General features: G+C 35.8%; 1 protein-coding gene across 1 annotated transcript; it reads left to right on the forward strand.

The window, feature by feature from the left end:
- The first annotated feature begins 508 nt into the window (after positions 1 to 508).
- LOC125665780 (uncharacterized) lies at positions 509 to 10,937 on the forward strand. Its single transcript, XM_048898644.2, has 4 exons — positions 509 to 927; positions 4,392 to 4,610; positions 5,080 to 5,144; positions 9,799 to 10,937. The coding sequence occupies exons 1-4, from the start codon at positions 540 to 542 to the stop codon at positions 9,835 to 9,837; spliced, it is 711 nt and encodes a 236-aa protein (XP_048754601.2). The 5' UTR covers positions 509 to 539; the 3' UTR covers positions 9,838 to 10,937.
- The last annotated feature ends 2,314 nt before the right edge of the window (positions 10,938 to 13,251 follow it).

The raw sequence follows: 13,251 nt of genomic DNA on the forward strand, positions 1-13,251 counted from the left end.
TGTCTAAAACGCGGACTTTTGTTAGATCGCGTGATCAGCGACCGTGTTTATAAAACGTACTAGATTTCAAGCTCCGGTTAGCTCAGTATATTCCGTTACGCTACAACAATCTCTCACCAGAGGGCGTATTACGCTGCGCTAGTGGAGCGTAGCGGGAACGATAACTCTGGTTAGAGATTGACGCTACAATATTCGTAGGGGAAAGTAGTCCCGGAGAATTGGCACTGCAACGGAGTTTGAGTATATCATTATTCGTCGGGGAAAGTAGTCCTGGAAAAATGACACTGTCCGAAGTTTGACTAGATTCACCGCTTTTTGGTATCTGAAAACTCTGGTTCAGTACCTTCTTTATGGAATTCCCTGAAAAAGTTATATGATTCTTGTTTAATAGGTCACAAACAGTCATCACAATAAGTTTCATGCGAAAGTCGTTATCCGGGACTTTCGGGTTTCGGCCATACTACATTTACCGCTTGCTCCATTTTACCTGACCCCCAAAACAAGTGATCAAAGAGTTGCGGGGGCGGGGGACCAGACTAATGGCTGCTGCTGCCATCCTATCACTCAACAAATTGGGCTTTATACCAAATGTCCCTAGATGTGGCCGTGCGTTAATCAATCGCCAGTTTTCAAAGAAAACGCAATATTTGGAGTGGAAAGAGAATCTAAAATATGCCGTAGAAAATCATCACGAACTGTATCTGCGACCCATGAGGATAGTAAATTCGGGCCTTGGAACAAGTTTTTCCAGAGCCCCCATACAGCACAGAAGATTAAAACTTGCCGATAATGATTCAATTTTACAAACAAAGTTTTCCTCAGTTTTCAGTAGAGGATTTGAAGATTTAAAGGGTTATTTATGCAACGATGTCGTGGAGAATGCTCTGTGGCCGCTCTCTGCATTGTCCGCGTATTTGACAGAATTGCGTATGTAACAAAATTAATTATTTATCACCAGTTTAATTTTTGTAACATGGTTTAACTAAACGGTAGCGAGTGGGTTCGCCCCGATTACATGTTCGCACTGAGTGGGTTCGCCCCCATTATCCCAGTGTGATTGATTGATTGTATCACAGGAGTCGGCAATTTTATCAATAAAGTAGAAATATATGAGAAATGGGGATAAATACTACCACTGAGCTTCGCGAGCGCAGCGATTTGGGAAAATGTTTCATTCAAAGAAGTAGGGAAAAGAGGCCACAAAATTAGGTTTACTAAATGATTTTGAAGCAAGAATTGTAATCTGTGGGCCTATGAAGAAGATTTATGCATGGTTAGGCTACCCTGCTTGATTTGTTTAATTTCATTGTTTGGGAATTACAAAGCAAATATTGGGAAAAATACCGGCTTTTTAGCATTGGGAATGGGGCCTTATTTCGGCCCCCTACAGACCATAAAAAACTTCCCTGAGATCAAAGGTCAATGTTACAGTATCAATTAGTTGGAAAACCTTGTAGGAGTATACAAACAGAACCGTAAGCTCCAGGATATTGAAACTTGGTACATTTGATCACCATGATGAGAGGAAGATGCCTATTATTTTTCAAGGTCAAAAGTTAAGGTCACAGTATCACTAAGTAGGAAAATCTTGTAGGCAATATACAAACTGAACTGTTGGGGCTAGGACCGTCAAACTTTGTACAAATACACTTTATGCCAAGTGGAGGATGCCTATAATTGTTTCTTAAAGTCAAAGGTCAAGGTCGTAGTAGCAGGATGCAGACCAATTCATTGGGGTAAGGACCATCAAACTTGGTACACATACATCTTATGCCAAGTGAAAATATTACATAGAGAGTACATGATTTGTCTTGGGGTTTTTTCCGATGCAATGAAAGTATTTCACACCCTAATGATTGCTGATACTACTTGAAGGCAAGTTCTACAAATCTTGGTGTAAGAAAAACGCCCTATATTAGCTTTTCATGAATGTATTATGTACCATTGGCGGTATTCTTGTTAAGGTCATCTCTGAGGACCTTTGACATTCACACCTGATGCCAAGCGTTTGGAGATGGAACCGTTACCATCTGTTTTAGTGACTTAGGTCTGTCGCAGCCGGGATTTGAACACTGACCTTCCGCATACGGGGCAAATGCTCTAACCTCTAGGCCACCGCAGGGATAACAGTAATTAGTCATTAAAGGTGTCAAATTTTTACACGGGTCAATTTCAGTTTGTTTTGACAAATCGCTAACTGTGCTTGTGTTTTTGCGTGTATGTACTGCGAAGCTTTTTTGATGTATCAACCAGTGATTCATGCACCTATTTGATCAATACATGTAAATGTACAGTATTTATGAATAATTTTTTTGGCTCAAAATTTTGTAAAAAGATGGAGATTGAGGGAATGATATTTATTTTACTTTTCTCCTGGTCATATCGGAAACAAACTAGGTGCATAGTAATGGTGAGCAAAGAACTCTAGACTAAAACTGTCATGTTCCTGAGTCCTGGGGAAGTGATTCTTTTTCTAGGGTGTGGCCATATTGGTCATATATTGAAAATGCAGTATTTCTTAAAGAGTCATCTTTCTCAACTCCTGGGCATATAGAAGAGAAACTGAGTATATAGTATTGATAACCAAGGAAGTCTTGACCAAAATTATAATTTTCATGATCCCTGGGGTAGCAGTTTTTGTGCTATGATGTGGCCATATAACATCATAGAGTAAAAATGCATTCATTGTTTGAAAAATATTCACTATTCCTGAGGATTAGAAGACAATCTGAGTTTATGGTAATGATGAGCAATGAAACCTCTACTTAAATTGTAAACTGCATGACCCTTAAGGGCAGGGGTGTGATTGCTGGAGGGGGTGTTAAATTGCTTAAATAGCTTAAATACCCATCATGTTTAAAAATTCTTAACTTATGTTTATACCAAAGGGAAACTAGTTATCTAGCTACTGAATTGTAAATTATTTAACCAGGTTGCAGGGGTTGGCCTGAAAAGGGGGGGGGGGGGGCAAATGGTTAAAGAGTGTTATTGCATGTACATGTGGTGCTTATAAAAAATCTTTATCTCTAGATATTTGGTGCAAATGATAACTGAATAAGTATACACTTTAAAGATGGGATGATAAATAATTTTAATTACTTGAGGAAAGAGTTGGGGGGGGGGGGGGGGGGTCAATTTACCGACATGTACTTATGTATTAAACACTGTATTCTATTATAAATAGCTTATTATAATGCAGTCTAGCTACCATTCCCTTTCTATTCTAAAAGCTCAGGGAGGAGGGTTGGCATATGAGCAAGAATCCACTGACCAGGAATTTGTTACATCTGAGATGCAATGGTGTACACATCTTTCGTTTCCGAGTACACTACCCTACTGGTGCTACAAGCAGAGGAATGGATGAACACAAGACGCAAGGCTCTAAAATATTGTCAAATTTGTACCTGTTTTTCAACTTGACCACGTTTTTTACTTGTTTGGATAATTTACCAAACACTTCATTTACGATGTAATAATGTTGTAAAAACACAGTTCACCTGAACTCAGCTTATTTTTTATTAACAATATCTCAAACGAAACGTACATTGAACCCAAATGTTATTTCTGAAATATTTTTTTTAAAATTAGCTTAAAAACACTGAAAATTGTATAAAAACAATCAGGACTTGGTTGAAAAATTCATTTGCATTTTTTGAGACTAATATCAAAATAAAAAATTTTCAGTGCAGGAAAATTCATAAATCACAAGTTAAAAACGTGAAGCAATGAGAGTGTTCCTGCAGATGTCCAGGATTTTGCTGAAAAAAAGGCTTTTTTCTCTGGCTAATTAAAATTACTGAAATTTGTTTTATGATGAATTAAAAGCTGCAAGGCAAAGAAATTTACACATCTAAACATGCATTCTTTTGATTAATCAGTTAATTGTAAAAAGCCGAATATCTCAGATGTAACATAAATTCCTGGACAGTGAATTCTTGCTCATATGCAATTTATTCTCTTTAGAGAAGTCGAGAGGCATATCTTTCATCGCCTCTTGACTTCTCTAAAGAGAATAATATGCCATTATGAGCCTAAAATTTCTGACAGGTCCCTGCATGGTCTTTGATACTCGGGTGACCGTTAAGGCCTGTGGCCCTCTTGTTAATGATTATCAGAATAATTTTAGAGGGGGGTGTTGTTGGCCAAAATTTAAGCATCGAACAAAAACATTCAATGTTAGTTCAGTTTCTTTTCTATTTTGGCTTAAACAAATTGTATTTCAGTCCCCTGAATCTTTCAAAACTCCTTATAAATTTTGGTTCAGCAGAGAATATTTAAGAAAATGGTTTAATACAAACAGTTTCCCAAATTTTAAAATCTTATTGATTTGCTTAAAGAAAAAATGAGATTGTCACCTCGTTATAGAACTTTCAGTACTTTGATGATTACAGGCAAACAGGAAGAGACCTTGAAAGGAGGACTCAATAAGTATGCAAAAAATGGTATTCCTGAAATATATGTTGCAACTCTTCTGACCAATCATCTCCTCTCCTGTCTGGTGTATGGAAATCAGTACTTGATTAGTAATGGTTATAGGAAAAAACCACCACTCTGTCCTTGCAGTAACAATGACTGTGGAAAATACATCACATATGGACAAACAGGTGTTGGTAAGTATCCAAAATCATGTTTATAAAATTTAGCATGAACATTCATTTAGATAAGATTGAGCATGTATAGTATTGAGTGTTTGAAATTTCTAATAATTTTAAAAACCCCGCTAGTTTTTATTTACATTAAATATTATACACTTATTCACTGGACAGGAACTGTTCCCCGAGGACTTGCCCGAGGGTTAGATAAAAGAGCTATTCCACAATCACAATAAGTGTTTTATTATACTGATGTCTATGCTTCCACTTTTTGATCATAGGATAAAGAAAGATTCATATCTTAAATTCAAGTAACATTTATAATTGATTAAAAAAAAACCTAACATCTCATCAATATACCAAACATGTATATAGAAGGTCAACATTGCTTAGATAATTCATTAAATTGAACAGAAAAAAAACTTGTTACAAAATAAACGTGTTATTAATTTACACTGATGAAATCCTATGTTAATGCTCTTTTCAGTGTTGCTAACGCTGAAGATACCGCCAACCAATCAAATTACAGGAAATCGAAACTGGCGGCAAAATGTATGTGAAATTATTCGGACAGGGAATAGTAAAGAAAAACTATTCCTCGGGGAATAGTTCTTTTATTCTCGAACTGTAAAAAATAGCTGTTTTATCCCGTGAATCTCATATAGGAAAGATTTTGACAGAAGTAATAAATCATGATATTGAATTTTTGCATATTGAGAGTCCTCACAAAACGCTCATTATTCAGAAGAATTTATAATTCTAACTTCCTAGAAATAGCATGGAATATAAGTTTTAAAAATCTTAATCATTACTGTTATCTTAAACCAACTACACCTGTAAAACCCTCAATGAGGACTGTGGGGGAGATTTTACATGATCAATATATTCAGCCCAAATATATTATTGTCTGTAGGCTATGTACATGTGAAAGTTGAAGATAAGAAATAGTGATCAATCTCATAACTCCTATAAGTAATACTAAATAGATAGTTGGGCAAACACGGACCCCTGGACACACCAGAGGTGGGATCACGTGCCTAGGAGGAGTAAGCATCCCCTGTATCAAAACACCAATCTGAGTGAATAATATACCGCTACGTCTTTAATATGTATGTAGGTTCTAATAATATACTTTATTACACACACACACACACACACACACACACACACATATATATATATATATATATATATATAGGTCCTATTGTGTAGCACCTGCACTTTCACCCACCTGTTTGACATTTTTATATTGAGTTTGAGGGGCCTAATACCACTGTCCAAATTCAATTGAGTCTGAAATGAGAAATGACTTCATACCGCCGGAAGTTTAAGCAAACATGGTTGGGTGTGGTAAAAATATATCCCATTTCATTTAGAAATGAGTGCATGCGTATAGAGCATATTTCAAAGAGATGAATGCAGCAGATGTGTCCTACTAGAACTCCACTGCTTTAGTTTTAGGGTGGCACTTAGTGTGTTCTATTTTAGAATGCTTAACACAGTATCTCTAACTGTCAAAGCAGGCTAACCACTTTTATACATTTTTTCTTACTAACACAAACTCAACTAACGAAAAATGTTCTTAGAAAAATGTGATATTTAATATTCAAGTTATAATCAAGTACAGTACCTTTAACACTCATATGTAGTTCATGTCAGATGCAGCAAGTTCTTTTTTAGCTCACCTGAGCTGAAATGTCATACTCTATCATGAGCTTTTCTGATCACCTGTTGTCTATCTGTCTGTAAACTTTTCAACTTCTTCTTAAAAAAAAACCACTGGGCCAATTTCAACCAAACTTGCCACAAAGCATTCATGGGTGAAGGAAAAATGAAGGGTTATGCCCTTCTCCAAAAGAAAATAATAATGCAATGACAACTTCTAAAAATCTTCCTCTCCAAAACCGCTTGGCCAATTTCAATCAAACTTGGCACAAGGCATCTTTAGGTAAAGTCAATTTAGATTTGCTCAAATGAAGGGCCATGCCCTTCTCTAAGGGGAAATAATTTTAAGCAAACTGTCACAAATTATCCTTGAATTTAGGGGATTCAAGTTTGACTGGAAGTGTATAAAGTTACTAGTCCCAGGTGTTTTTTTTAACTTTTGAATCGATGTCATCTAGAATGTCATCAAATTTCACCCTCATTCCTCTCATGTTCCCATAAATTGAACCATTAAAGTACCAGGCCAAAGAAACACTTATATTGTCCATAAGTTTAGCAATCAAGACGGTATTGTACTTTGTCACATCGTCTCAGATTCTAACATTTCCTGCTGCTTTCTTGATGGTAACCTTTTATGCATGATTTGAGGCTTTTTGTCGTTGTTTACCATTTTCATTATTATTGGTCAAGGTGTGTTCGGTTTTGAACCCGGAATGCAGTGGATTGCTACAATATCACTCTCAGTCAGATACATGTAATATTACTAGGTTTGACACTTCCGGTTTCAAGCTTCCTTACTTATATAATAATCAAATGATGCAGCTCTATGCCAACGTGGCTTTGGTTCGAACTGTTCTACCATTTACCATATGTTGTTGAATGTGATTATTTTATGTCTCTTCTTTCCTTTCTTTCTATCCCTTTTTAGCTCAGCTGAGCCGAAGGCTGAAGTGAGCTTTTCTGACCAAAATTTGTCCGTTGTCTGTTGTTGGTGTCGGCGGCGGCAGCGGCGTAGTAAACTTTTCACATGTTCATCTTCTTCTCCAGAACCACTGGGTCAATTTCAACCAATCTTGGCACAAAGGATCCTTAGGTGAAGGGCTTTCAAGTTTGCTCAAATGAAGGGCCATGTCCCTTTGAAAAGGGAGATAATCACAAAAATGCAAAATTAGTTTAGGGTTATTTAAAAGTCTTCTGGGCCAGAGGAGCTGACGACATTTACATGAAAGCTTCCTGACATAGTGAAGATTCAAATTTGTTCAATACATTGCCCCTGGGGGTAGGATGGGGTCACGATTGGGAATCAAAGTTTTACATAGAAATATATAGGGAAGATCTTTAAAAATCTTCTTCTCAAGAACCACTGAACCAGAAGAGCTAAGATTTATATGAAAGCCTCCTGACATAGTGCAGATTCAAGTATGTTCAAATCATGGCCCCAGGGGTAGGTTGGGGTTCACAATAGGGTATCAAAGTTTAACATGGAAATAGATCGAGAAATTTTTTTAAAATCTTCTTTTCAAGAATCAATGGGCCAAAAGAGCTGAGATTTATGTGAAAGCTTTCTGACATAGTGCAGATTCAAGCAGGGTTTGACATTTACTTTTTTGAGCACTAGACCAGTCGGGCTACTTCAAATGAATTTTACTAGACCTGATCTTACATCCACTAGCCCTGACCAACTGTACAGAAAAAAGTGATAGTTTCTCCATATTTAATTACTTACTTATAATGACAAACGTTAAGTTTGAACTAATCCTTATTTGATTGTCTCAAAAACATCAGTCTCGTCAATCAATTTGATATGCTTTAATTTTCAAACACATTTTCTGTTTCGTTAAATTCTACTCGGCACGGGAATTCTTTAGTCCATTTAGAATAAAATGATCTCAACCGGTTTTTTTAAAAATTTCTATTTCATAAGCCCTGCTTTGTTTCTTCCCAACCTTTTATTTTTCTTTCTTGGGACATCTTTCCTCGAGGACGAGACGTCGTATTTGAATATAGAGACATTCCCGCACATATGTCAACACTGAAAAATGGCTCTTTACGACGTAATTTATTAATTTGATAACCACTTTCTTATATTTAATTCAAATAAACGTTTTTTTTTTTTAAAAATGAATTCAATTTATATCTATTTATCCGAAACATAACTTTATACTCATCATCGAGCAGATGTCGTAAAACATCACTTCCAATCGCGACTTATGTATTAGAAATAGAAATAAAGATTATGTCATCACGCAGTTCAAAATTGCTCACAAACTCTTTACAATCTTATTGTTTTAAAGTTTCTTGTTTATTTTTTCAACACGACCAGTCGGACTAGTAAATCGACATTTTACCCGACCGGACCCATCATTCAGTAGACTCGGTCGGTCGGACGTGCCTTAGTGTCAAACCCTGTTCAAGTTTTGTTCAAATCATGGCCCCAGGGGTAGGTTGGGGTTCACAATAGGGTATCAAAGTTTTACATACAAATATATAGGGAAAAGTTTTTAAAATCTTCTCAAGAACCACTGAGCCAGAAGAGCTGAGATTTACATGAAAGCTTTTTGACATAGTGCAGATTCAAGTTTGTTCAATACATGGCCCCTGGGGGTAGGATGGGGCCACAATAGGGAATCAAAGTTTTACATAGAAATACATAGGGTAAATTTTTAAGAATCTTCTCAAGAACCACTGAACCAGAAGAGCTAAGATTTATATGAAAGCCCCCTGACATAGTGCAGATTCAAGTTTGTTCAAATCATGGCCCCCGGGGGTAGGTTGGGGCCACAATAGGGGTTCAAAGTTTTACATAGAAATATATAGGGAAAATCTCTAAAAATCTTCTCAAGAACCACTGAGCCAGAAAGCTTCCTGATATAATGCAGATTAAAGTTCATTCAAATCATGGCCCTTGGGGCATAGGTTGGGGTCACAATATCCGAATATATAGGGAAAATCTTTAAATATTAGCCAAGGTGACTCAGGTGAGCGATGTGGCCCATGGGCCTCTTGTTTATTTCAGAATTGAGCACCACTGAAATTTGGTAGTATATATGTTATAACATTTTACTATCATACATTATATTCATATTTCCTTCTTACAATGTGTCTGTCATAATCATGCAATCCTATCATCATATCAGCTGTCATTGTTAATGGTTTTGTGAATAAGAAGACATGTTGCAATGGACTTTGCTGCCACTTGGTCAAGCAACAAGTCTCATTTGCAGAGACATATCAAAGTATAAATGCCCTAGTGCTAGCAAGAGATTAATGCATCTTTTGTAAATGCAAGCTAAGCAAAGGCAAAGACAACAGTTACATATACTGCCCAGAAAAAGAAAATTTTAAATTTTGTAGTGCATTTGCAGATATTAACAAATGATAATGAAAGTGAATGATTTGTAGTTATTGAAGAGTTTTAGTTGAAGTGTACTTATTTCTTTTAAGTTGCACTTGTTTCTTTGGTAAAAATTAAAGCTTTTAAAAAAGGAAAAGGAGAAAGTATTAAAATCAAATTCATTACTTTCTTTTTGATATTTTATAGGTCATGCAGATAAATGGTATGGCCGCCCAGATGTGGTAGTGATTCCAAAAGCAAATAATAATGGCTATATGGTTCCGCTTTGGTATATCAATGAGCTAGAAAATGAAGAGGATGAAGAGGATGAGGTGAAAGATATTCATCCTCTGGAAATCAAAGTTCAATCCAAATTTAAACACTTTTCCTCACAAGTTTTGTCTCAAGCTATCATTTTTGCATTTTACCAGTCAAATGTCATGAAAAAGAGAGGATTTATTCCATGGACAACATTAGTGCCGTCTCTTGTCCTAACACCTAGTCATTATTACATTATCATGTATGATTACAAGAATGATATTCTCTTAAGCAGTGGACATCAGGATTCTTTCCTGTGGGATGATACTGAGGACTGTAGGCTCAATTTATCTGCAATTCTTCATATTTGGATGGTTCTGAATTACAAAGACTTTGTTCCTACATTAGGACCAGAGGCAATACATCATTTTGCAAGGAGTTCAAATATTCACAATATTTTAGAAAGTCAAAATCTTTTAGAGGAAACTGAGAAAATTTCACGCAAAAATTCTTTCGTAACCATTAATACAAATGATGATGATAAATATGTCTGTGTTAAAGACATTAAAGATTATATAAAAGATCCATGTAAAGGAAAATGGTATTGATATTCAAACCAAACCATTGTTTTAATTTTAAATTTTCATGTTGTCAGCCCCCCCTTTTCAATTTTTAGCCTGATGGAAGTCAAACCAGTATTGTACTTGTATTGCCCTTTATTTGAGGTTTACAAGAATTATGTATTTTAGTACTGCAATGCATAAAGTAAACATTGACTTGTCATTAGCAATAATATAATACAATAGAAAAAATTATGTACAGATGGACCAAGTACAATTCTATTGTTGTAGAAGATTGTGTATGCAGAACAGGAGCCATGTTGAAGAACATCTGCTTGAGCTCTCAATTTGTTTTTAGAAGTCACTGTTTTATTTCAGTTTACACCTGTGAAGCCTGAAACACAGGACTAATACTATCAAAATCACTTATGGGGCTCAAATTATATTTGTACATCATGCTAACCAATTTCAACTGTTGAGCAATCAATCTAGTGATGTTCTATTAAAACAATAAATTCTTAAAAGAGAGGATTGAGTTATAGTTCGCTCTGGTGACCTATTGCAATATGTTTTTATCCTGCATCATTTGTTTAAAACATTTGAACATTTCCGACTTCCGTTTTAAACTTAATACTTCTGGGCCAATCTTTAACACAATTGGCACATAGCATTTATAATGGGGTAAGGGATACAAGAATTGTGAATTTCATTGCCCTTCTGGAGCTTAAGGGCAGGGTAAAAACCTTTAGACAGGATGCAATATCTTTAAAAATATATTTTTTACACAAGGATGTCTATCAGACATACTGCGTGTATAGTCGGGAAGAGGAAGGGTGAAATTCAGCTGGCCCATATGAATCTGATGCTAAGGTGGGGGCTTTATAAAAACTTTTCTTTTCAAATCTTCATGTGACATCAAACACTAAGACACAGTAATGAGGAGAGAAGCCAGCGTTTATGCAAATTATGAAATACATGGTTACTTGGTCGAGATATGGTGGTAAGACAGTGCTGTATGATTCATATTATGAAAATGCATCATTTTAGCTCACCTGAGCTGGAAGCTCAAGTGAGCTTTTTTGATTGCCTGTTGTCCATCTGTCTGTTCATCTGTAAACTTTTTACATTTTCGACTTCTTCTCCAGAAGCATCTTTGGGCAAAGGGCTCTCAAGCTTGTTCAAATTAATTGCAAATTATTAGATAATTCTTGGTAAGGGGTGTGTTATCATCACTTGAAATGTACTTTTCAATTATTGATGGTCTAAAATCTGGAATAATAGTAAATGAGTGAGAGAGCCATTGTCTAAATTTAGTGAGAGGACCAAAGGATTGTAATGGTATATTGAAATGAATTGCATGTAGTACTCTTTCCGATGTGTTTATCTTCTGTCCATCCCAACTTCCACTTAAACAACATGGTAATAAAGAGACAGAAGCTCAGACTTTTGCACAAAGGTGACTAACAACCAGCTGATGTGTAGAGATTGATCACAAAATCTGAAGCTAATTCTGCTCTCTGGTATAAAAGATTCACCTGCACCAACAACATGCAACACTTCCTATACATGTAAGGGTTTTTGTGTGTGATGCACAGGTGGCCTGTGAAAGGCTTCGACCCACTACCATCAAATATGGCTTAGTCTTGAAAATAAATGATTTTGAGAAGAAATGTCATCCAGGATTTGTGCTCTAGGAAATTTTTCTTTTCCCCCCTAATATATCTTCCATAATTTTTCGGATACCAAGTTATCAAAAACTAAGCGTAACATTCAGTTGATAATCTATATTGATCTACACTATATATGTTGTTGGGGAAAAACAAGGCACATCATATATCGTGTTCAAATTCAACAAAGTCCCTTAACTCCTGTAAAATTTATCAAATCAATATGGCGGCACAAAATGATCAACTGCATATGGTGACTAACAATCCTACAAAATTTAAACAAAATCTGTAGAGTGAGTTCGGAGAAGTTGCGTCCACAAAGTCAAGTGGAACAGACAGACCGTATATTTATGTCCTCTTCCTTGTTGCGTTGGGGGACAAAATCTTATCATATGCAGAACAAGCTCTTGTGTATAGAATCAGTTAAGAGATGTAAACACCATATACAGGTGATAATTGAATATTTTGACATAAATATGGTAAGTTTATGATTGAAAAGCTGAAGTCGTCCTGTTTTGAGTTGGTTGCTGTTAACATCTATATTCAATAAGATATCTAAGTATGAAACAGAAGTGAATGACTCGGTGAGTTCACTGGGATATATCTAATCGACGCACGAGTGAAAAAGATCAATGTTAATACATAAAATGTCATCAATATACATGTATCTAAATGTCGAGTTAAATCCTCCAGCAAGAGATTTTTTCTTCTCATGTAAAAGTTTTTGAATACTGCCTCGTAAGAATATAAAAACAGGTCAGCTATTAAAGGAGCATAATTTCTGCCCATGGGAATTCCAACAGATTGTTGAAAAACTTCATCACCAAAGACAATGAAGATACTGTCAATGAGGAATTCCAGCATCTTTTTAATATCAACTTCACAGTATTTGTGGGGAGTACCTCTAGGGCCATATGGGAGGGGCAAAAGGTGACCCAATTTTTAAAATTCCTCTCTGGAATCCTAGATGTATAAGAAAAACTAAATGTATAGGGATGTAGAGCTGGAAGGCCTCTACCAAAATTATAAATTTCATGATCCCCAGGGTAGAGGTTCTAACTCCAAGGTGGGGCCAAACTTAATAGTGTACATAGTATTTATGTGTAAAACATTCAAAAGACATCTTCTTTTAATGCTTTTGATAAAATTAAAGCTAAATGGATATTTAGAATTAG

This window comes from Ostrea edulis, chromosome 1, assembly GCF_947568905.1.
Source record: "Ostrea edulis chromosome 1, xbOstEdul1.1, whole genome shotgun sequence".
Lineage (NCBI taxonomy): Eukaryota > Metazoa > Mollusca > Bivalvia > Ostreida > Ostreidae > Ostrea > Ostrea edulis.